This window comes from Hippopotamus amphibius, chromosome 6 (assembly GCF_030028045.1).
Source record: "Hippopotamus amphibius kiboko isolate mHipAmp2 chromosome 6, mHipAmp2.hap2, whole genome shotgun sequence".
In the NCBI taxonomy this organism is placed as follows: domain Eukaryota; kingdom Metazoa; phylum Chordata; class Mammalia; order Artiodactyla; family Hippopotamidae; genus Hippopotamus; species Hippopotamus amphibius.
In genome coordinates this window covers 9678274-9704388 of record NC_080191.1, presented here as the reverse complement: position 1 = coordinate 9704388, position 26115 = coordinate 9678274, and the positions used below count along the sequence as shown (strand labels likewise).

General features: G+C 37.9%; 1 protein-coding gene across 1 annotated transcript in view; it reads right to left on the bottom strand.

Moving 5' to 3' along the window:
• The window catches only part of OSTM1 (osteoclastogenesis associated transmembrane protein 1), a 32589-nt gene extending 13536 nt beyond the window's left edge, over positions 1–19053 (bottom strand). The window contains exons 1-2 of the mRNA XM_057740022.1: positions 18530–19053; positions 11116–11230 (exon numbers count right to left, since the gene is read on the bottom strand). Of these exons, the coding sequence (XP_057596005.1) occupies positions 11116–11230; positions 18530–18937 (523 nt within the window). The 5' untranslated portion in view covers positions 18938–19053. The remainder of the gene's footprint in view (positions 1–11115; positions 11231–18529) is intronic.
• Positions 19054–26115: the final 7062 nt, after the last annotated feature.

The following is a 26115-nucleotide window of genomic DNA, read 5'->3' as shown; positions in this document are numbered from 1 at the left end:
TTTTCCAAATACATGAAGCTTATCCCTTTTAGTTTCCAAAAGATATTTTTTATATCATAATCATTTCCATGAAAATCCTAAAATAATCACATACTCTCCTCTCTTTGTAAAAACAATATACCAAGTAAAACTGAAATTGATTTTTGACGGTGCAAAGTCGTAATCATGAATATCAGTCATCAAATGCTGCCTTAACAGGAGTACTCTTAGTGCTGTTTAGGCATAAGACTGTTTATCCTGCATTAAATTTAGCTAAATTCATATGCTTTTTGACCCTTTTCTGTGTTAAATTTAGTAGTTCTGTCTCTTCCATCTTCACTAGTGGGTCAGTTATTACATCTAAGAGGGTAATTTTTTTTAAGCTCTTTATTGGAATATAATTGCTTTACACTCTTGTACCAGCTTTTGAGGTACACCAAAGTCAATCAGCTGTATTTATACATATATCCCCTTATCCCCACCCTCCCGCAACTCCCTCCCACCCTCCCTATCCTGGCCCTCTAAGTCATCACCCATCATCGAGTTGATCTCCTTATGTTATGCAGGAACTTCTCACGAGCTATCTATTTTACAATTGGTAGTGTATATATGTCAATGCTACTCTCTCACTTTGTCCCAGCTTCCCCTTTGCCCACCCTGCCCCCACCCTGTATCCTCAAGTCCATTCTCTACATCCGCATCTTTATTCTTGCCCTGTCACTGGGTTCATCAGTACCATTTTTTTAAGATTCCAATATGTGAGTTAGCATTCGGTATTTGTTTTTCTCTTTCTGGCTTACTTCACTCTGTATGACAGACTCTAGGTCTATCCACCTCACTACAAATAACTCAATTTCATTCTTTTTTTATGGCTGAGTAATATTCCATTGTATGTATGTACCACATCTTCTTTATCCATTCATCTGTTGATGGGCATTTAGGTTGCTTCCAGGTCCTGGCTATTGTAAATAGTGCTGCAATGAACATTATGGTACATGTTTCTTTTTGGATTATGGTTTTCTCAGGGTATATGCCCAAGAGTGGGACTGCTGGGTCATATGGTAGTTACATTTTTAGTTTTTTAAGGAACCTCCAAACTGTTTTCTATAGTGGCTGTACCAACTTACATTCCCACCAACAGTGCAAGAGGGTTCCCTTTTCTCCACACCCTCTCCAGCATTTATTGTTCCTAGTTTTTTTTGATGATGGCCATTCTGACTGTTGTAAGGTGATACCTCATTGTGGCTTTAACTTGCCTTTCCAAGAGGGTAATCTTTTAAAATCTGCTCTTTCTAATCTATTGTGAGTCAGGAGACCAGAGAAACAAGCTGGTGAGAATTTTGCATAAAATACTGATAAGAGCACTTCAAGTAAAATCTGGAAATAAGTACAATTGTTTCACATCTTTCTAAAAATCTTACATAAATGATATTCCTCTGCAGCTTGCTACTCCCACTTAGCATTCGCTTAAGTTCATTCCTTTGAACTGTTTTCTTTGTATGAACATAGCACAATTTACTTCTCTATTCTCCCTTCTTGGATGAACTTATTCTTTAGCCTCAGCTTGCTTTTACCTCTCCCTGTGCTCTCAGCTTACTCTCTGGGATCTATGTTCAAGTGCCTGGCATCACACCTTTGAACTCTTGGTCAGCCATTTCAATTTCACTCTCCTAGAATCCCTGCCCTCTTTATGTACCACATACAAATATTTTAAACCTTCATTAACTTTCTCTACTCCCAATTGTGGTTGCAGAACACTATTAGAGAAAATTCTAAAGATATAACGAGGGGACTCAATTCAAACTAATTTCAGGGCCACAAAACAATCCTTGTAGATGCCCTACCAATTACTCCACAAGGGATGTTCAAATATTTTCTGTTCTTTAGTACTCAACCATACTCTTGTTCTTCTTCAATTCAACTGACAGCTGTATATTACACGCACTCAGGGCCATCTATTACGATCTTTCAACTGGGAGTGGAGAGACAGGATAGAAGGCTGTTGGAATTATTCAGGAGAAAGGTGGCAATGCAAACAGAAAGAAATCAATGGATAAGCGACAGACTGAATAGATAGTGAAGAATACCAGAATAGGCCAACTCAGAATATGCCTCCTTGGTATACAGATTATTCTGAGCTGAAGGCCTTTAGGAACCAACAGATTCAGGAATAATTCTAAAAACAGGGCACAAGTTTTTATTTTGTAAATAAAATTTACAAAAATGGGGGGACTCAACAACGAACTCTTACCAATGGAGAAGGCTCTAACTTAAATCTAGGTAACAAACCTTACTAAACAATCCTGTTTACCATACTTTTCCTGGTCACTTTCCCATAACTTGCCTCCTTTATCCAGAAGACCAAAACCCTTTTTCCTCTGATTAGCCTAAGATGGTACATAAACCCCAATTCTAACCACCCCTTTGGGTTACTCATCACTGGGTGCTCCCATGTGTACATATGCAATGCACATGTTAATAAACTTCTGTTCGCTTTCTCTTGTTACTCCGTCTTTGGCAAGTCTAATTAGAGAGCTCCAGCCAGAGAACCTAAAATAGACATAAGAAAAGATTTTTTTCCCTCCCCTAGAGTAGACATTAGGATATGACACATTATACGATGCATGCACTATTATAAACAACAATCACTACAACGAAAGCTAATGTTAACTGAGTAGTTACTATGCTCCAAGCGCCATACTTTAAACACATTTACTCAATTCTTACAACAATCCTATGAGGCAAAAACTATCATTATCTCTATTTTCTAAATAAGGAACAGAGGCTGGGAGGAACTAAGGAAGTTACCCAAGTTCACAAAACTGGTAAGTAAAAACCTGAAATTTCTACTCAGTCTGATTTCTGAGCCTGCACTTTCAAACACTACAAATATATTCACATCTACACTGTAAACAATTAAAGTTCAATACCGGGAATCAATAAATACATGCCACTGCTCCCCGCTCCGCCACCCACAGATTTCTTACACCATGCAGGGATTCAGGCAGTTGTTACCAACTGATCAGTGTTGGCAACTGAGATGAAGCCTAAAACTGGTAAACAGGACAGCAACTACTACTTTAAGACTGCTTTGTGCAAATTGGAGAAAGACATTCCCTCTGGGTAGATTATTTACAAAAAAGTGCTCCTACCTCCAGTAGCTGAGCTGGAATCCAGCCCCATTCACCCCCTGACATGGGCCGCTGGTGTAGGACTTGGCCTGCACCTGGCATACCTGGGGCCCTGCTGATGAACCTATTCCAAGAGTCTTTCCCTCTCTGAGCTCATATACTCTACATTCTCTGCAGTTTTATCTTCTCAAGGGTGTAAGTCCTATTCTGACTGTTCGCCTTCATTTAAAAATCTGAGGGATCATTTCACAAATTAGGAAACAGCCAGTGAAATAAAGTGATATACTGAGGATCATGCCTCAAGTTAGTAAGGCATTGAAATACAAAATATACTTCCCAGGCTCTTAATTAAGTATCATCTTAATTACACCATTTTTTTAAAGAACTTTTATTGAGATACAGTTAACAGACAATAAACAGCATATATTTAGAGTGTACAATTTGGTATCCCAATCTCCCAATTCATTCCCCCCCCAATCCTCCCCGCTTTCCCCACCTGGTGTTCATATGTTTGTTCTCTACATCTGTGTGTCTATTTCTGCCTTGCAAACCGGTTAATTTGTACCATTTTTCTATAGTCCACATATATGTGTTAATATATGATATTTGTTTTTCTCTTTCTGACTCATTTCACTCTGTATGACAGTCTCTAGGTCCAGCCATGTCTCTACAAATGTCCCAGTTTGCCTAATAACTTTGGGTTCTGTTTGCTCTTCTTTCTCTAGTTTCTTTAGGTGTAAGGTTAGATTGTTTATTTGGGATTTTTCTTGTTTCTTGAGGTAGGATTGTATTGCTATAAACTTCCCTCTTAGAACTGCCTTTGCTGCATCCCACAGGTTTTGGATCGTTGTGTTTTCATTGCCATTTGTCTCTAGGTATTTTTTGATTTCCTCTTTGATTTCTTCAGTGATCTCTTGGTTATTTAGTAGTGTATTGTTTCGCCTCCATGTGTTTGTATTTTTTACAGTTTTTTCCAGTAATTGATTTCTAATCTCATAGCGTTGTGGTTGGAAAAGATGCTTGATATGATTTCAACTTTCTTGAATTTACCAATGCTTAATTTATGACCCAAAATGTGGTCTATCCTGGACAATGTTCCATGTACACTTGAGAAGAACGTGTAATCTACTATTTAAAAGTGTTACTCTCTCTGTTGGCTTTCAAAATGTTCACACACTAAATTCTTTATAAAAAAAAAATAACATAAGCCTCTCTTAATCCTGGTTTAACATCATCAAAATCTTTGAATCTTTTTTTACACATGAGGTAGAGTATATACAAATAAAAACAAACACCGTTACAAATATGCATAATATTAGTATGTTGGGCTAACGAGACTGAAGAAGTTTTCAGTGCTGACATTTTGTAGGGAAGTAGAGGGAATACAATTCCATCCACAAAAATTGTACATCCGTGTCTAATGAGCCATGTCATGGCAACTGACACACACAAAATGGGGGGGTCCCCTGTATTGCCTTACAAAAATAGTAGAAAGCATGAATATGAGAGAGCAATTTCTTCTATACAAAGTATGTAACTGAAATAATTTCTTTATAAAAAAGTAACATCGAATAATGAAAAATAAAAACAAAAGAAAAAAGGTAATTTATAAAGGAAGCTTCTCTGAGCAATGAAGAACTTAATCTCTTTTATTTTACTAACAGCCACTCCTTTTCACTTGAAATAATTTGAAAATTAAACTAAAAGCTAATATAGACTGGTCATCTTATTAAGTACTGCATTAATGCAGTACCATCAAAATTTTTTCAATGATCATTAGACAGTGATATTGTAAAGCACAAAGGAGTTCACTTATACAATGAGATTAAAAATGTCTTCATTAGTAAAGAGCCCTGACTTTCTGATTTAAAACAAAGGAACTCCAGTAAAATTTCCCTTTCATCCTTTTGTAGGAATTGGGAATATAAGGTTATAAGCTGTGAGAAGCTATATGTTTTAGAAATTAGTAACTTAAGAAATGTTAGTAATAATAAAGCTTCCTATAAGCACTAAGTGAAGTGGTCATTATGAATTTTCCTCATTTTAGATAATCAATGCAGCCTCATCAGAGACAGATTAGCATGGCTTCTTTCTCAGTGAGGGCTCAAGCATCAGCTCAAGAGGCATTCTTAAAGGTGTTAAGGATTCAAGTTAAGACCTTACATAGAAACTTACTAAATATCATAACAGGAATTATGTATCCATCTTTCTTTTTTTCTTTTTTTTTTGGTATGCATCTTTAGATAAAGTATTTGGCATCTATTAGGAGTGTGTATAAGTATCTCTGCTGTTTTTCAAAACTAGTTTTATACAGAACAATAGAGACAATCACCAAATTCTGAAAAATAGGGCAAGTTTCAGAAAGTATAGTATTAAACTATGGGAACTTTGTACCTAAACAACATAATTAAGTTTAATAAGTATGAAAACTAGGACATTTTAAATTATAAGATATAAATAAGTCAGTCTAATGCTTAGTGTGTTACTATTTAGATAAAACAAGGGAAAGATGGGTTCTGATTAACTGATCTTCTGGTTAACTACTAAGTTTTACTATTGATTTTTAAAGAATCAAGACATAAAAAGTGAAGGGTGGCAGAATATGCCTTTCTAAGATAGGCTTATTTGCCATAAGGATTATTTTGAGCTGAAGGCACTTGGAAAATAGCCAATAGCAAGAGAAGCTTTCTGTGAATTCCCCTTATCTGCCTGAAGACAGAGCTTCCAAAAGAAACTTAATTGTCATAAATCCTTCCCCTTATCTGCCTTAAGACAGAGCTTCCAAAAGAAACTTAATTGTCATAAATCCAGTTTTATCAACTGGGGAAGATTTTCTCCTATCAGAGGAAAGGAGACCAATAAAACAGAATGGAGAGTCGAGAAATAAATTCCTGCATATACAGTCAACTATGAGCTGAACTCATAGAAACAGAAAGCAAAATGGTGATTGCCAAAGGCTGGGGGGTGGGGGAAATGGGGAGATGTTGGTCAAAGGGCACAAACTTCCAGTTGTAAGATGAGTTAAGTTCTGGGGATCTAATGTACAGTACGGTGATTTTAGTTAGCAATACTGTAGTAGATACTTGAAAGTTGCTAAGAGAATAAATCTTCAATGTTCTCACCACATACACACAAAATGGTAATTATGTGACATAATGGAGGTGGTACCTAACACTACAGTGATAATCATTCTGCAATATATAAGTGAATCAAATCAACACACTGTACACCTTAAACAATGTTGTATGTCAATTATACCTCAATAAAGTTGAAAAAGAAAAAAATAAAAAACAAAGCACCAAAGCACTTTACCAAAGCAATTCATGCTCTCATCAAATCTGATCACTCTACTAAGTATTCCACTATCATAAGCATAAGATAACCAAGAAGCATCTCAATAACCAGGCTATCCTTATGTCAACAATACACTTCTGATAACAGCTTTAAAACTGTGAAGAGGAGAAATCCTTGATATAGTTTCTTTACTTCTTAGCAGTCATTTGCCACAAGAATTAATTTCCATGTTATTTGTAATGTGAATTGGAAGAGTTGTGTTAACACTCTTTGAGTTTCAATCAGTTTCCAAAACCTCATTTCTAACGACTAATATCATTCAAAGACACAGAAATTCTAAAGATAGATGGTAGTGGTAATGGATGGCACTCTTTTTTAAATTTTTATTTTATGTTGGAGTATAGTTGATTAACAATGTTGTGTTAGGATGGCACTCTCTTTTATTGAGTTTCTAGCTGTCCTTTCATCAAGTAAGAATGACAAAGACTAGGTGCCAACCCACAGCTAGACCAAGTAGAAAGGAAAGGTGACTTTTGGCAATGTATTGATTGTAAAAGTATTCTTTTAAACAATATTTTAGCTTTTATATTTTTACGTTTATATTTTTAATATTATTTTTAAAAATTCTAATAGCTCCTTAAATTAACTTCAAAAGATTTTTAACCTATATAATTATAGTTTTGCATTTTCTAGCATAGAGGATGAAAAAGGAATGGTCATTTTATACCGAGTCCTTGAGGAGTCATTTTATATCAAAAGATATAGTCCTACAAAATGGATCACATATTGGCTTAAGTCTCAGTTAAAAACAAATTTTTAAAACACATCAGTAGTTTTTATTCTTTCTTTGTAATTTTTTTCCTTCCCATTTTATCTTTTAGGTGCCAGACTGAACAGACTCCAGGTTATTTACCATTAAAGATCTCTATTGTTGGCATTACTTATCAGCTCTGTATTTGCAAATTTCATAACTAGATCACCACAAAAAGTTAACTGAGACAAAGGGTTCATGGCTTGTATTTAACAATTTTACACAAGTTCTGAGAAAATTGACCAGTCTTTATGTGTAAATAAAAAGGCAAATAATCTAGATTTTGGGGGGAATATTTATATTGTGCTTTTCATGTATATACTGAAGGGAAGGAAAAATAATTCTTTAAATTTTTCAGAAAATGTTCATATTATCTTTAGAACATAATTAGAAGTGTTTCCAGGTAATTTGGTAAAGATTATTCATTTCTAGGCAAGGTGATTATTTTATTTTATTTTATTATTTTTTTTAAAGATTTTTTTTGATGTGGACTATTTTTTAAAAGTCTTTATTGAATTTGTTACAATATTACTGCTGTTTTATGTTCTGGCCAAAGGTTTAAGAAAAGGTTTAAGAAAACAATTCCTGGATAGGTAACAAACGGATTATCTTTTAAGCACAATGTAAAGAGAAGCCTTTAGCATCATTAATTAAGAAAAAAGAGTGAGGATCCCATGAAATCAGCAGTTTAATAGATCTGGTTGCTAGAGACGTGACTGTCTCAGAACCTGATGCCTGATTCCTGATCATTGCTGAGGGTTAACATTAGAAAATGTGCAGCTCTATTAAAAACTTTTTTTCACATTATCTAGTTTTAATTTTATGTAGTACTGATAGGTCTTTAGAAAAAAAAAAGGGTATTTTAGTTTTTCTGTTTGTTTTTTGTGTTTTGGGGTTTTTTTACTTTTGGCTGCGTTGGGTCTTCTTAGCTCCCCGACCAGGGATCGAACCTGCACCCCCTGCATTGGAAGGCAAAGTCTTAACCAGTGGACTGCCAAGGAAGTCCCAGATGATTATTTTAGAATGAATGCCCAAGGGAAAACAGCTGAGGAGTACAAATTTATAAAACTTTTATTTCCATATAAAATACAGAATATAAATTATGATAAATTTTAAAACGTGAATGAAACAATGAATGGAAGATAATTTTTTTTAATGCATAATCTGGGAAAAGAAAATAGCTAATCTCTCTGATTACATCTGACATATGAATAATCACGGCAGATTTGGATGATCTGTCAAGTTTTTAAAATTTTATGTATTTTTGAATAGGTATTAATACTATGGTATACAATCCACAGGGGACAAATGTAAGCAGAATGAAAACTACATCTTCCTTTCTTTCCTGCCCACTCAGGTATCTAATTCTCCAAAAGATATATTTCTCTGCACCTTGCTTGGCCCTATATTTTGGCCAAATTAATTTTAATTAGGAAGTAAACATTTCATTTTTTCTTCAGAAGGAGTTCAATCAAGGAATATTTTCAAGGTAGGATGCCTCACAGAAAAACAAAGCTACCCAAGGAATTTAGTCTAAACAGTTTTATATGTACCATACTGAGTAAATATGCAGCAAAATGTTTTCTTTCCTTTTTATTTATTTTTTTTAAATAACTGGAGAAGAAAGCTATTTTACATCAGTAAATTCATTAGAAAATATCTTTTAAAGAAAAGATGCTTTACCTCTCAAGTATATAAATTAAGTAACATCAGTCAAAAGAAGTGAATCCCAATACATACCCCACTTTTTCTAATTAACTGATTTTAAATTATTTGCAATTAACATATTTCTTCCTATATCAATGGATTTTTCTGAAGGGCTTAAGAATACTTAAAAACAGCTCTTCTGTGTAACTTAAGCAAACTCTGTTCAAGCATATTTATACAAAAAGTTTTACTCCAAAAAAGTAAAGATTTTGCTTTGAAAAAAGTTAGCTGTCACCCAAGTCTCTATGCAAATTACCAGAAAATCTGAATTAATAGAGACAAAATTAAAAGGGTTAATATTCAATATCCATGGTATACTACAAAGGAAAAGAAACTTAGCAGGGAGTCTTTTTCCCATTTACAGTTTTTCTTCATATGAACTAAACAAAAAGACAAAGTCTTTACAAAAGTTAAGCTCCTTAATGACTTATAGGGACACAGATTTTTAATTCACTCTATCCTTTCTATTTCCATAGCTCATTCCCTACTTCATGTTTTCTTTGCTTCTTGCCTAAATCATTGTAATAACTTCCTCACTAGTCTCTTTCTTCCAATGGAGTTCCACAAAAAAAAAAAAAAGAAAAGAAAAAAGTTTTTGTAGCTTAAAAAAAAAAAAAGCTCAGAAAGTGCTAGGTTAGGGACTTCCCTGGTGGGTCAGTGGTTAAGAATTCACGTGCCAATGCAGGGGACAAGGGTTTGAGCCCTGGTCCAGGAAGATCCCACATGCCCCGGAGCAACTAAGCCCCATGCACCACAACTATTGAGCCTGTACTCTAGAGTCCACGGGCCACAACTACTGAAGCCTGTGTGCCTAGAGCCAGTGCACTGCAACAAGAGGAGCCACCACAATGAGAAGCCCACGCACCACAACAAAGAGTAGCACCTGCTCTCTGTAACGAGAGAAAGCCTGTGAGCAGCAACAAAGATCCAACACAGCCAAAAATAAATAAATAAACAAATAACTAAATAATTAAAAAAAAAAAGAGTGATTCTATAATTTCCTTTAAAAAAAAAGTGCTAGGTTAAAGGATGTTTAAAAGGTTTTTTTTAACCTACAGTCCCTCTCACTGCCTTTAATATTCCATGTGTATTGTAAATTCCCAAGATACTATAATATATAACCATTTCTTAATACTATGCTGGTGTTCTAAGCAGTAGGAAAAATGTTGGCGTAAGTGATAAACTACTATATAGGTCAAGGTCCCACTTTCCCTTTCCAAGTTTATCTCCCACTGTGTTTCCAGCATCCTGTGATGTCTACAACTCTTTTATACCTCTGTGCCTCTGTCCACGATGCCTCCCTATCTGCAATGTCCTTCCTCTCATCTCTACTTATTGAAATCATGCCCAGCCATAAAGGTGTAGGATCAAAAGGTACCTCCTCCAGGAAGTCATTTCAGATTCTCTCCAATCTGATTTATTTTCAGCTTCCTTAAGGACTCTATAACTTTATTATAGCACTTATTTGTCTGCTTTAGGTTATATTGTAACTATAACTTTCTTCCTCACTAAATTATAAGGCAACTATGTATTAGGAAAATAAGAATTTCCTAATACATAGTTGGTATTCCAAACACTTATGAATAGAAATAGTGATTTTAATTTTTCCAAAGAATGCTTGAAAATAGATCTCATTTCATTATACAAATACATACAAAACAAGCCTGCAAAATTGGTAGAACAGACCTTATCACCTCCCCCTACCACCATATAACGGATTATTACAAACATCATAATTACTATTATATTAAGCAGCTAACATTCCTTGAACATTAACTATATGCCAGGTACTAAGCTAAAGTGTTTCACACAGTTTATTTCATTTACTTCTCAAAACAATCATATAAAGGAGGTTCCGGTATTACCACCAATTTACAGATGAGGAAATTGAAGCCGCAAGAAGCAAAATTACATGCCCAAAGTCTGACATTAGTAGGTTAGGGCTAATAAATGGCAGAGCTTAGAATAAAATCCAGATCTATCTGACTGTAAAGCTTACTGTTAACTGCTACACTTTTCTGCCTGTCAGTATTTACCCAAGTAGTTCTAATAAACCATGATGCTAATCACAGTTCATTTAAACTTAGTAATAAAAAATATTTAAAATTTTCAAAGTTCAAAATTCACTAAAATAAAACCTGACATCTATACTGTCCGACATAATTGCAACATGAAAATGAAAGAATTACTTACTTGCACAATTTGCCTTCTGCCATGTGGAATTGAAAAACTCAGACAGGATCACAACTATTTGCATTCTATCTGCCATTAAGAGACTTCTAGCACAACTATGACTCTCTGAAGAATTCTGTAACGACAAAAGAAAAAGAAAAAAAAATGCAATCTGAATATTTTTAGACTTCCCAAACAACTTGAGGCAAAAAAAAAAAAAACCTTATAAAAATAATTCAAATATTTATTATAAGCATTTAATATTTTGTTTGCTATAATCAAATAATGATGTCATTAATAATAACTGTAATAAAACGATAACAGCTAACATTTATTGGTACCAGGTTCACTTGCAAGGGAAGAAGATCTTTGCTTCTTAAATAAATAAGTACTTGCTTCTATGGTACAATCTCACCTACTTAGGCCCACATGTAATATTTCTTTCTTCTTATGCACAGGAAAAAATTCTGGAAAGCTATTCACCAAAATATAGCAGTAGTTATCTCTGAATAATGGAAATAGAATGATTTTCATTTTCTTTTTTGCCTCTTTTACACTGTTTAAATTTTCCTATAATGAACCTATATTATTTACACATTTTTAAAAATCTGGTGGGTAAATGATCACAAAACATGATTTCATCTTCTAGGCATTTTTTAGCTCGAAATCTTAAAATCCACAAGATAAACGAGATACATCTAGTTTGTACCCAAATAGTTTGTACCCACATAGAACACGCTTTCCACAGATCATTTTAAAAATGAAACTCACACTATGCAAATAGTAAATTCAAATTCCTAAATTATTGGATCCTGATCTATTTCCTTTCCTTTTTGCCTCAAGCCAGGAACAAAGTCCTGCTGACCCTTCATTCTTTCAAAGTTTTTTAACTCCTACTATTTACCAGGCACTATAAGAATCCTGGAGCTTTGAGGATACAAAGAATGTAAGGGAATGCCATCAAGACTGGGTCTTCAGGAACCTCCCCAGAGACAAACAGATAAGGAATTAAATAGTGTGATGAGTAATAAAAGAGAGGGTGTGTTAACTCTAGAAAAGAACTGATCAGCCATGTGGGTTAAGAAAAGATGGAAGGAGAGCTTAAAAACAGAATTCTTGCTTTCAAATATCTCTGAAGATCATTTTGGGATAATTACCCTTTCTGTGGCTTAGTTTTGTTACCTCATTAAAAGATGCAGCCAAATGAATGCTTGCCTTTAAAATAGTGAATTGAACAAAACACTTTAAAAGCTTCTTTCTTGGAATTGCTTTCAGAGCAATATCAGCTACAGAAGAAAATTTCATAAAAGATGAAACAATGTTTTGTGATAATTTACCCACCAGATTAAAATAGAGCGTGGCCTAAAGAGTCAAACAAAACCTGGATTACTAGCTGGTAATCTTGGACAGCTGAGGTAAACTCTCTGAGGCTCAGTTTCATAATCATGAGTCCTACAGGTACAGTATTAAGTGAAATACCATACGTTAATCACTTAGCACAATGTCTGGCACCTAGTAAGTAACTGATATATGCTATTTTACCTAGCTTGCCTTAGAGCTCATCTATGCTGCCTTCTCAGGAAAACTGACCTTGTTTACTTTCCCACTGTTTCCTGTATCTTCACTCTCCCTATAGGATCCTTCCCATCATCATTTAAACATGTTCAGGTTTCTCTTATCTTAAGAAAGGAAGAAGGGAAGTAGACACAGAGGGAGGGAGGGACACAGGAACAGAAAGAAATTAAAAGAAAATCCCTGAATCTCAATTCCTCTTTAGTGACCTCTCTTTCTTACCTCTTCCTCATGGCCAAACTCTTAGTTGTATAGGATCACTCTTCCCACTTCCTCATCTTCCATTTACTATTTAATCCACTTTAACCTTACTCTCACCCCCAAGCACTCCCTCAAAATGGCTCTTGTTATGGCACCAAGAATGCCAGTGTTGATAGATTCACTTCTGGTCCTCTCACCAGGATTTGACACAAATAACCACCGCTTCCCTTTTCCCTGATTCACAGGACAGCACACTCTCCTGATTTTTCTTAATTTCTCTGACTCTTCCTTCTCGGTTTCTTTCAACACTTTATCCTCTAACCAAATCTTCAACTCTTAGCATTTCTTATTTATCCTCACTTCTTACTCAAACTCATCATGCCACAACTTCAAACACTACTTTTAAGCTGACTACTCCCAAACCCACTATCACCAATCTGTATCTCTAGACATACATATCCAACCACAAGTGCAAGATCTCCACTTAGATGTCTCATAAACACCTCAGAATCAACAAGTTTGAAATCAAGTTCATGGGGACATCCCTGGTGACACAGTGGTTAAGACTCCGCACTCCCAATGCAAGGGGCCCGGGTCTGATCCCTGGTCAGGGAACTAGATCCCACATGCACGCTGCAACTAAGAGTTCACATGCCACAACTAAGGAGCCCATGAGCCACTAAGGAGCCTGCCTGCCTGAACTAAGACCTGGCACAACCAAATAAATACATAAATAATTAAATAAATTTTAAAAAATCAAGTTCATGATCTTCCCCCACCAAACAGGTTCCTCCCTCCATCTCAGTAAATAGCAACCCTAATTCACTAAACTGCTCTTATTAAAACCCTGGAAATCATTGTTCCTTTCCTTCACACTCCATATTCAATTAACTATCAAGTCTTGTCAATTCTACCTCCTAAATATCTCTGAAATCTATCCATTTCTCCCCATCACACTGGCCCCAATATAGCCTAGCCACCACCATTTCTCACATCACTGCAGGAGTCTCTTAATTCATTTCCCCACACATACTCTTCCCCTACCCTCCCCAGGCCCTGTCTCCTCCATTTTCTCTCATCTAACCACAATGACCTTTTAAAGTAAAAATCTGATACTATCATTCACAGAATTAAACCTTTCAGTAATATCACACTTATTTAAAACCCTTAATATTACCCTACAGGGCCCACATGACCTGGTATCTGCCTGCTTCCTCAGCTTCAGATCACTAGACTATTCCTGGCTCACAGTGCTTTGAGTTCCTTCTCTTCCTCAAACACACCAGACTCCCATCATTCAGAGTCTTCACACCCGCTACTTCTTACCTGCTACTTCTTTACATGTATACAACCCTAGTCAAGATCAGCATTCTTGTTATATGCTTTGGTGGCATCTGGGATTTTTTTCTTTGCAACACTTATCACACCTGAATTAAATAATTACTCTTATAACAATATGTCTGTTTCCCCTACCAGACTACAAGCTCTGCTCATTCACAGCTATATCCCTGGTTACTACCACTACCCTGCACATAATAGGCATTCGATAATTTTTTTGAATGAATAAGAAGCACTATGTTTCCTGATCTCTAATGAAAGACATAGATTACATTATGCTGTGTTCCAATTTTCTCCCTATTCCTAAGAATTTATTAATCTACACTAAAACTATGCCGAACACTTCCAGATACACACCCCCAATCATAAGTCATATATATGCATGTCTTTATATCTATCTCTCTGCCTTTATAAATTTTAAACAAACCAAGTAGAATAAGATAGAGATGCGCAATTCAGAGCTTGGGGGGCCAAAGCATCCTGGCAACTCTGGTGATGCCGAACAGATCAATGAAACCACATCCCTATCAGTTTAAATTAAAGAAGAAAGCATGACTCTAAGTAAGAGGGAATCCAACAATTCCCCTATTCAGGTTTCACAAATCACTGTATTCTTTACCTTGAGATAATAAAACTATATGGAGTCCTTGACCCAGTAATTCCAAGAGGAAGTGACTAGAAAATAGAATTCTCATCAGATAGCTCTACTACAGTTAAATGAATCAGCTTGCTGTACCACAGAAATAGCTTGCTAATTTCTACCTTTGATTCTTTTTCTCCTTGTTATACTCACCTCCTCTCTCAATCAATCCATGGATGTGGATTCACCCTCAAGAGGTGAGAAAGAGTGTCTTGTTCATAGTTCTGCTTGTAGGCTTTCTCTGATTAACCCCACCTTGCTCTGTTCCCTCCTTTAATTCAGCATCTTCTTCACTCTTTTGTTCTAAAATCCTATTGTACAATTTATAACATTCACATTGATAATTTTTTCCTTTTTTCTTTTTCTCAATATAGATTTATTTTATTTCCCCAACTACACTGATAGTTTGGGGCCTGGACTTTACCCTCCTTTTCCTTCAAATACCCTTTTACCAGCGCAATATTTAAGAATATTGCTGATTAAACTAATTTAAATGAAAGACTGAGTCTATGTGAGTCAAAGAAAATACATTACTCTCCAGAAACAATTCCCTGCCACAAATACACAAAGGACAGCTGATTCCTTGAAGTTCACTCCTAAGAAACTCAGACATTTTCCCAAAGGTTCATTATTACACATAATGGTTTGATTTCCAAACCAATCTGAAAAGGCCTATTAAATCCATGAAGTACCTCAGAACTGTAGAAATCATGCTTTTGAGCAACCACATCCAGCTCTACTGAGGAAAGGGGAGGGGGAGGTAAGGTCTAGGATGAGTTGGAGAGGAAAAACAGATTGGGGAAACGGTTTTTCTGCCTCTTTTTATCTCATTACCCTGTTTCTTTTACACAACAGTGAGTGAGCTGAATGTGCAGGTCACTAGTAGAATCAGACACAAAGCAGAGGAAGCAGGTTTCTGCCACCCCCACACTGGGAAGCCTCCTGTGGGAATTCATGCAGAAATTTATATATAAATTGGCCCATAATTGGCCCACAGATGCCCATATCACTGTGCCACCAGAGTTTGGGGTAATTTCTTAACCTCTTCTTAATTCCACAAAAACTACACAAATGAGAAATGCACTTGCTGCCTCAAAAGATCCAAGCTTTGCATCATGATTCAGTCATTCTAGCCACAGAACAACACACCTAATAGCTGAAAACAGAACACAGGGTTTCCTAGATGGTGCAGTGGTTAAGAATCTGCCTGCCAATGCAGGGGACAAGGGTTCGAGCCCTGCCCCAGGAAGATACCACATGCCATGGAGCAACTAAGCCCACGTGCCACAACTATTGAGCCTGCGCTTTGGAGCCCGTGAGCCACAACTATTGAGCCCATGTGCCACAACTACTGAAGCCCATGCTTTGCAACAAGAGAGGCCACAGCAATGAGAAGCCCGAGCACCGCAGCAAAGAGTAGCCCCCGCTCTCCGCAACTAGAGAAAGCCCGCGTGCAGTAACGAAGACCCAACACAGCCAATAAATAAATTAATTAATTAATTTAAAAAAATATTTTAAAAAAACTAAAAAACAAAACAGAATGTGATGCCGTATTATATCCTGCTGTAGTTGAAAGGGACAAGTTTTGGGTGCTTTACTTTAAAATCATGGTGAATAATCCAAAAAGAAACATGTACCATAATGTTTATTGCAGCACTACTTACAATAGCCAGGACATGGAAGCAACCTAAATGCCCATCAACAAATGAATGGATAAAGAAGATGTGGCATATATATACAATGGAATATTACTCAGCTATAAAAAGGAATGAGATGGAGCTATATGTAATGAGGTGGATAGACCTAGAGTCTGTCATACAGAGCGAAGTAAGCTGGAAAGAGAAAAAACAAATATTGTATGCTAACTCATATATACAGAATCTAAAAAAAAAAAAAAACGGTACTGATGAATCCAGTGACAGGACAAGAATAAGAATGCAGATACAGAGAATGGACTGGAGGACACGGGGTTGGGGGGGCAGGGGGCGAAGGGGAAGTTGGGACGAAGTGAGAGAGTAGCATAGACATATATATACTACCAACTGTAAAACAGATAGCTCGTGGGAAGTTGCTGTATAACAAAGGGAGATCAACTCGATGATGGGTGATGCCTTAGTGGGCTGGGACGGGGATGGTGGGGGGGAGTCGCGGGAGGGAGGGAATATGGGGATATGTGTATAAATACAGCTAATTCACTTTGGTGTACCTCATAAGCTGGTACAAGAGTGTAAAGCAATTATATTCCAATAAAGAGCTTTAAAAAATAAATAAAATAAACCCAATTAGGCTGTAAAAAAAAAACATGGTGAGATATACACTATATATATACATATATATATCCCTTGATATACAGAAGTATGCCTGAAAAACACTGCATGTAAGTCTAAATTTATTTAAAGTATCTTGAAAACCAGCTCTTTACAGAAAGACTGACCACAGAATTTATTTAATGCAAATAAATTCCCTATTTATGTAAAAAAATACATATTTATGTCAAGTAATATCAGGCTGACAAAGTAGGATACAACTATATATGTTTATATTTTGTCAAATCAAATATGATCTATGAAATAATTCCAACCACATTGTCATGAGACTTTCTTCCTCAATACAAGAGGAACTTTCCACTCCATAATCCCAATGTCATTCCTCATGTTTTTCCTTTACAAGACATATTCAGCCCATACTTCATGACTCCCACCAGCCCTGATGCTCTAATCCTTTCCTACTCTAGACCCTATAAGGTACTTAGGAACAAGAACATGTCTCTGTGCCTTTCTTTCTCTCTCTTTCATCCTTTCTTTTAATTAAGTCCCTCACAGCACCTACCACATGACCAGAAGAGCTCTAACAGCATCAAGAGTAGAGGGCAGGTTTACCATTCTGTAAAATTTTAGCTCCCATTTACTGAGAACTATTACTATGTGCCAGTTTTCTAAGAGTTCCTCTTGTCCCCATCTTACAGATGAGAAAACACACACAGAGGACATAACTTGCCCAGAGTACACCTCTAATAAGCAGAGAAGAACTGGTCTCCTGGCAGAATGGCTCCAGACTGTATTAACGACTAAAACGAACTCTCATGCATTCTCTCTTTTTATTCTTTTAACAGTCACATCTGGGAGCGGTTTTTCTCCATTTTAATGGAGGAAAACTCCAAGATAGACTCCAAGATAATTAATCCAAGATCAAACTGCTAGAAAGTGGCTTGAAAATGCCTGGCTACAAAGCTCAAGCTCCTAACCACCAGCACACTATAGTTTCCTCACTCCACCTGGGGTTTCAGGAAAGAGTCCTTTCTGGGAACTCCAGGTGGAGATGAGAAGAAGCTGTGGCAGACTGGGGGCAAAGAAGTGAAGGAAAGAAAGAAAAGGTAGGGTTGGGGTGCAGTAGCCCCAAGAAAACTAGTCATACCTATATACAAATATGTACCAAAAGATGCCCAACAGCAGCCACGGAGGCAAAAATCCAAACCCCAAGCCCTATAACGCCACCCACTTTTCTGATACCCCTAACTCCACAGTCGCAATCCAACCTCCTTTTCTCACAAATGGGGAAACTGAAACCACTGTCCCCCCTTCCCCCGCCTCCCCCCCCCCCCGCCCCGCCGAGTTAACCATCATTACATCCTCCTCCCTTTTCAACAATCCACACCAGAGGTCCCGGGTGTGCTCTTCTACCCACCCCAACGGCTCGGCTGATGTTGTCCATCTTACTGGCGACCTGTTGGAAGAGGGGGTAGCAGGTCTGACAGAGGCGCACCGGCCGGGCACCGCGCACTATACACCCGGTCAGCTCTGCGCTGCTGTTGGCGAAGTCCAGCAGCAGCTCCCGGCACTCGGGATCCAGATCCGGCAAATCTGGGGGCAGGGACAGTGGCCCCATCCTTCCGCCCTGCATCAGAGTCAGGGACAAGTCCTCCACCTCCAGCAACTGCTCCTCCGACAAGAGGTCGTGGAGGACCCGGTGGGGACTGCTGCCCAAGGAGAAGGTGCCCGGAGCCAGCCCCGACCACAGCAGCACCGCCAGCAGCAGCCGCAGCAGCAGCAGCAACGACGACCTCCGCCGCGCGACTCTCCGGTTCGGGTCCATTGCGGGGTTCACGAAGCGCAAGGCGCAGACCCCGCCCCTCCGCCCCTCCGCCCCTCCGCCCCTCCGCCCCTCTTCGGCGCTGCGGACAGCTGCCTCTTCCGGCTTCCTCAGGCGCAGGCCGCGAGCAGGGTCACGGGGCGCGCGCGTCACGGCCCCGCCCCCGGCGAGCGGCGCCCCGCCCCATTGGCTGCCGAGAGCCTCTCGCGCCGCGGGCCGGCGCGCTTGCGGGAGCGCGCACACCCGAGCGGCCTCGCGCTCCCAGCCGGTGCGGAGGGCCTGACTGAGGCGCGCGCGAGACCCGGGTGGCGTCCGGCGGTGAAACACCGAGCCGAGGCTCGCCCGCCGCGTGGATACGGGCGTCGGCCGCTTTGAACAGTTAAATCTCGGGGGTCTTGCCCTCCATTGCCCACTGCTTTGGGAGTTCGCTGAGTTCTAGAAGTCTGAGGAGTTATGTACCACAGAAAGACGGACGGCCTCCGGCGTGGGAATTACGAGTGAGTTCCCTGAGAAAGCCTACTGGCAGGTGCTTTTGCAGGTTTTTTGACTTGGTGTTTCTTAGCTAATTTTCCCCCTCAAAATATTTGGAAAGAATAATGATGTCTGTTGATTATTTTTGATAGTGGAGCCTAGTGGCTTACAAGCTTTTTTTTTTTTTTTTGTAAACTCTAAACTGTGTCAGCGCGTCCGATAGACCTCCTGAGGTGGTGGAAGGGTTCTGTATCTGCGCCGATAGGCTCGCCACTAGCCACTTGTGGCTGTTGAGCACTCATAATGCGGCTCATGCCACCGGGGAATTGAATTTTTAACAGTATTTCATGTGAACGTAAGTAGCCCTAGCTGGTGAGCGGTGCTGTGTTGGACAGCGCCGGTCTAAGTTCTCTCACTGTAGAGCCTGGTCCTAGGGGGGCTCATGTCTAGGGTTCCTTGCGACTGAAGGGGTTCCTGGGGTGCAGCACAAACCTGCATCCAGTGCAAAAACCTGGAAAATCCTGGACAGACCCCTGAATTTCCAACTTCGCTTCCTGGAACAATTCCATCCTACAGCCATTAGATCAAGAAGAGTAAGGTAGGCATCTGTGGCGTGGTGGGCTGGACGTGTCAGAGGTCCAGAGAGGGGTGTCAGAGCACAGGTAAGAAGAGGAACACGGGGTGGGGGTGGGGGAATCCTGATGCAGGGTATTGGATCCTGAGTTGGGTAAGAAGGGTTTCCGTGTAAGGGAGGGTACAGCAGTGACTGGGAGTTTGCTTACCTTCAGAAGGATTGATCAAATTAAAGATAATGGGAGTCTGGTTTCTCATTGTCCAAGAAGGGAGTTACAAATATGAAAAGGGAGAAAAGTAGAATGAACTGTGTAGTATTGGATTAGAGTTAGCAATATCAGTGGCTGCAAATACATATAGATATAGAAATAGATTGTGGTTTCTGAATGTCATCCTTCACTAAAAAGAATCAAGAATCCTTGGAGAGATAGTTGATTCTACAGCTGGGGAAGGGAAAGCATAAGTTTAGCCTGGATCATCTTTTCGTACCAGAAAGTAAGGAAGTGCTGAAAGAATGATGGGATGTGTTAAGTACACACAGAAGCCAGCTTAACTAGGCTCCCACTGGCCAAATCTGGGATCATTTGAGCATCAAAATAAATAATGATGGTTAATGGGTCATAAACGGTTGAATAAAATAGGAAACCATGAGCCTATAGTGATATATTTAAATAAATGAATAAGTTTAATGTTTCATGGGGATTAAAATATTTATGTATTTTCAAAGTCACCTGCTAAAAAATACATATTAATTATAAATGGAAAAATGAGTAAAATCACAGTGCAGAAGTCTGTCAGACCCCACATTAATCAAATGATCAACATGAACAGCATCATAATGGAACAAACAGAAATTGTGTGCAGCCTGATAGAGTGCAGTTAACAGAACGTAGTACCAATTCTGTTATACTCCTACCAAAGATGCATAACCTGATGCTAGTCATGGGAAAACATCATATAAATCAAGTTTCATTCTGCAAAATATCTAGCCTATAATCTATAGTGTCATGTCTATAAGAGCCAAGAAAAGACTGAGGAATTGCACCTGACATAAAGGACATTATTTGGACAACTAGCAAAATTTGAATGGGATCTGAGAGTTAGGTGGTAGTAATGTATAATGTTAATTTCCTGATTTTGATAATTGTATTGTGGTTTTGCAAGAGAATGTTTTATTTGTAAATATAAAATACACAGGAAAGCATTGAGGGATGATAGGACATCAGCAACTAACTTTTTTTTTGAGGTATAGTTGATTTACAATATTGTGTTAGTTTCAGGTGTACAGCAAAGTGATTCAGTCATGTATATATTTTTTCAGATTATTTTCCATTTTAAGTTATTATAAGATATTGAATATTGTTCCCTGTGTTATACAGTAAATCCTTGTTGCTTATCTATTTTATATACAGTAGTATGTACCTGTTAATCTCATACTCCTAATTTATTCCTCTCCCCTTCCCTTTCCACTTTGGTAACTACAAGTTTGTTTTCTATGTTTGTGAGCCTGTTTATGCTTTGTATATACATTCATTTGTATTATTTTTTAGATTCCACATGTTAGTGACGTCGTATAATATTTGTCTTTGACTTATTTCACTTAGTATACTCTGTCTGACTTCGATTAACATGGTAATCTCTAGGTCCATCCATGTTGCTGCAAATGGCAATATTTCATTATTTTTATGGCTGAGTAGTATTCTATTGTGTATATATATGTATATATATACACCACACCTTATTTAGCCATTCATCTGTCAATGGACCCTTAAGTTGCTTCCATGTCTTGGCTATTATAAATAGTGCTGCTATGAACATTGGGGTGCATATACCTTTTCAAAGTAGAGTGTTTCATCTTTTCTGGATATATGCCCAGGAGTGGGATTGCTGGATCATATGATAGCTCTATTTTATTTTTTTAAGGAACCTCCATACTGTTTTCCATAGTGGCTGCACCAATTTACATTCCCACCAATGGTGTAGGCGGGTTCTCTTTTCTCCAGCATTTATCATTTGTAGGTTTTTTTGATGATAGCCATTCTGACCAGTGTGAGGTGATATCTCGTCATTTTGATTCAGCAATTTACTTTCAGTTGGTTCTGGAAAGAAATGATTTGTGCTGTACTTACAGCTTTTTTGTAAGCTTGAAATTGTTTCAGAATCTAAAACTACATTGTAAAGAATTAGGGTACAGCAATGAAATAGAATTTTGTGCATTTGAAATCTCATGTGCCCAACGTGGAACAATTGCCAACATAAATTAAATGGAAAAAAAGAACGTGTCAGAAAAAAAAATTTTACTGTTCATGCGTACATATGCATAGACCATCTTCAGAAGGATACACAAAGTGTGGTCACTTTGATAGAAGAGGAATTGAATTGAATAGTATGGGAACAGGGCTGGAAGAGAGACTATTTATTGTAAACTATTACTTTCAAGTTTTTGTTTCATGTGAATATCCTTCTTACTCAAAAAATTAATAAAAAATGAAGGAACCTCCTTGAAACATGAAAACATAGTTTTTTAATTTGTCAGCTATCAGTGGGCTCAGGGCATTTGTGAATCCTACGAAACTTTTTCATAGAATTTTGTATGTATGTGTATCTTTCTGAGAAGAATGTCATAACTTTCATCATAGTTTTTTACAGGCGTCTGTGATCCAAAATATTAAGAACCATAGATTTAAAATAAATGCAAATGAAATTCCTTCCTACAAGTTTAAGAATTACATTAAATTTGCTTTATATTTCACATATCTTAGAATATGTGACACAAGCAAAACAAACAAACAAAAAATAGTAATTTATTGTGGTAGGCACTGGAATAAACAAAGATCGCTAGAACACCATTGTGCTCTCAAAGAATAGAACATAAAATCAAATTGTGTACAATAAAGTTAAATGTTAAAGAAGGTAATGTGAAGATGTCTTAGAAGCATTAAATACTGAACTAACTGTGCCTAGGGGGTTAGAGAAGAGTCAGAAACCTTTTCAAGGAGGAGGTGATTTTTGAGTGGGGTTTTTTAGAATGAGTAGGAATTCACCCAGTGACAGCTCTAGAATGTCTCTATTGGAAGAGTGAGTGGCAGCAGTCTAGATAGAAGAGAGACTGGAGAACTTGTCTTAAAGTGGCATCTGCATGGCAAGCACACTGTTTTTACTTAGCGCTTGTGTTTATTAGGGTTACTAGTGGAGATTATGGGGATGGTGCTAAAAGCAATCTGCCCACTTGGTACTTTCTATGCTAAAAAGCTTAAGTTTTATCCCGTAGGCAATGGAGAACCATTAAAAGATTTAAGCAGGACAATGATATAATCACATGTAGGCATTTTAAGACGAGAACGCTCACAGCAATGGAGATTTTTTTTGTTTTGGTTTGGGTTTTTTTGGCAGTACTAAGACTAAAGCATAATTAAAGTAACTACAGTAAAGACCTAAAGGAGGCTGAGGTGGAAGTGGGAGAGAAGAGGGATTAGATTGTAGATATGGTCATGTGAACCAGTGATGACAAATTTAGATAACTGGGTGAATGGTGGTGCATTGGACAGGAATAGAATAGGAATATTGGAAGAGTGGAATACATTTGGGCTGAAACTGAAACAATGAATTCAACTGGAATTGTCAGTTCAGGATGCTTCCAATAGAGATACCCAGGGAGCATTTTAAATTACAGATCTGATATATAGTAGAGTGGTCTGGGTCTATTTAGAATTGAGAACCACTGTGGTAGCTGAGTCCCTGGAGGTAATATAAGTCAACCAGAGATTGAGACACTGAATAATTAATGATTGTTGAAGAAGGTTATTTTCATAGATGATATACATAATAGCCCTGAAATATCAGAATAGGATCAAGAAAAGGTCTTGTTCTGAGTGTAAACCTAATAACAGAAGTAATGCCATTGTCTAAATGCAGGTCCTTTGTGTTTCTTACCTACATTAGTGCAACAGCAAGGGACAGAGATCAAAGAAGAAAGGCAAGAAACCCAGAAGAGAAGAGAAATTGACCTTAGCACCATCCCAGATTCTTCTAGTAAGTTAGAAGTGAATCAAGACTACCTATGAAGCTTTTCAAAAGTTTGTTTTCGTGGAAATTTGTTAAGTAAATTTACCCCAAATTTGGAAGTAAAGCAAAAGAGTCAGTACACTGGGGCATTGTTCAACAGGCCCAAGCAAGTATTACTTAATTTTCAAGTCTAGGAGAATGAACCTGTGTTTGTCTCTTTACTATTTAATTAGAGCTCAGACACTATGAAGTTACATGTTAATGTGTAGATTTCTCTCTGCTAGGGAAGATAACCCCGAAGACTATGGTTTGATTACCCTGAGGGACATTAACACGCTTTACATCTAACCTAGCAACCTAATTCTAATATTCTTTCTTTTTTTCAGTGCCTTTATTTAGTTTGAGAAGCATTAATGAGCTAATAAATATTTGACACATTTTTATTCTATGTTTGTATGACAGTCATGTTTTTATCTTTTTGGAAATTGTATTTTGACAGTTCTTTCCTTCAAAACATGTGGAATGGGGGGAAACTAAGGATATAAGCCAAGAAGATAGTCAAAGATGATCAGGAGAGCTCAGAGATCAAGGCCAATAACTAGTCTCCCTGCTAACACTTTTTCTCCCCTATGGTCTACTCTCACCATAACAGACAAAGTGATCTTTTCAAAGCCTAAGTTGGGTTATGTCATCCTTTATGCTCTGACCCCACCAGTGGCTATACATCTCACTCAAAGTTAAAGGCAAAGTCTTTACTATGTCCTAGAAGAATCTACATGATCTGCCACTCTCAATAGCACGCTCTTTCCCCCAACTGGCTTTATTCTTCTCCATAGCACTTAATACTATACAAAATCCTATATATTTATTTTCTATCTCCTTCCACTGGATTTTTGTTGTTGTTCCACTGCACTATCTCTAGTACTTAGAACTGTATTTGGCACTTAATAGATGCTCAATAAATATTTATTGAAAGATGATTTCATTTGGAGAGGGTGAGTATGAGAAGCTTGAGGCTTAAAAAGAAGGTGATAGTGAGAAAGTGAACACTTAGGTAAGTGTGACAGAATTGCCAGGCAATATTGAATGCCTTTTTGAGATTTGTGGACTATTTTAAGGTCTGACCAGTCACCCTAATTATGTGTTCTCTTCAGCGATGATCAGCTATTCAGGTGAAAGCATAGAGCAGCATAAAGGTTGAGTTTGCAATTGTTGGGGCATCGCTTAAGCCAGTATGATGAAAGGAGAGAGCACATACCACCTTATACATCTCCTCGCTTGACCCAGTTTCCCATGGTTTCCCACCTTCCCAAATCATTCCACTGGGTCATTTGGAAGTCACAGTCTATTGTCCATAATCTTCCTTTCCCTCAATATCTTCTCTTCCTCTTTGCCCTAACAAAACCTGGCTATCCTTTGATGATTTCATTTCCACTATGCTTCATGACCTCTAAAGATTTCATGGCGCTTCCTCAAGAGCAGCCCTAGGTTTAGGGTAAGTGGAGATCAGGCAGCATTCCAGTCCCCAAGCAGAGCAATTTACTTTGACCTCCTTTACATGTTGGGCCACATAAGATTTTTTTAAAAGGTTCTACTAGGGGAAAAAAAATAGTTTGGAAACCACTGTTTTATTACATTTTTGCAGTGGCCTACTGTCTGCTATGTGTCTCCATTCTTCCTGTTTCTAAGCTTATACTGATCCTGTTCCATCATCATGTATTGATATATGAGGACAGATGTTAGCTTTTTAGTTCATAGGTCTCTGGAACCAGAAGAGCCACATTTGAACCTACTATAGAGACTATCACATATCACCCAAAGAAGTGAGTGTAGACTCAAAGAAAGAGTCTAGACTTTGAGCTTTATACAATGATAAGATGGGACTTTGGAGTTGTTTCTCTTGAAGGGGGAATGAGTGTATTTTTCCTGCAGGAAGGAGAGTGAACCAATTATTTAGGTGAGCTGTGGTAGTCATTAGTATCTTTCACTAAATATTTCCAGTTTTTCTCCGTGCACATAATAGGATTGCACTTTGCTGTGCCCTTGAAGTGTGCCGTGACTTGAAGTTAGGTTAGCCATTTGACTTAATTTGGCCAATAAAATGTGAGCAGGAATGACAGATGGAAGCTTTA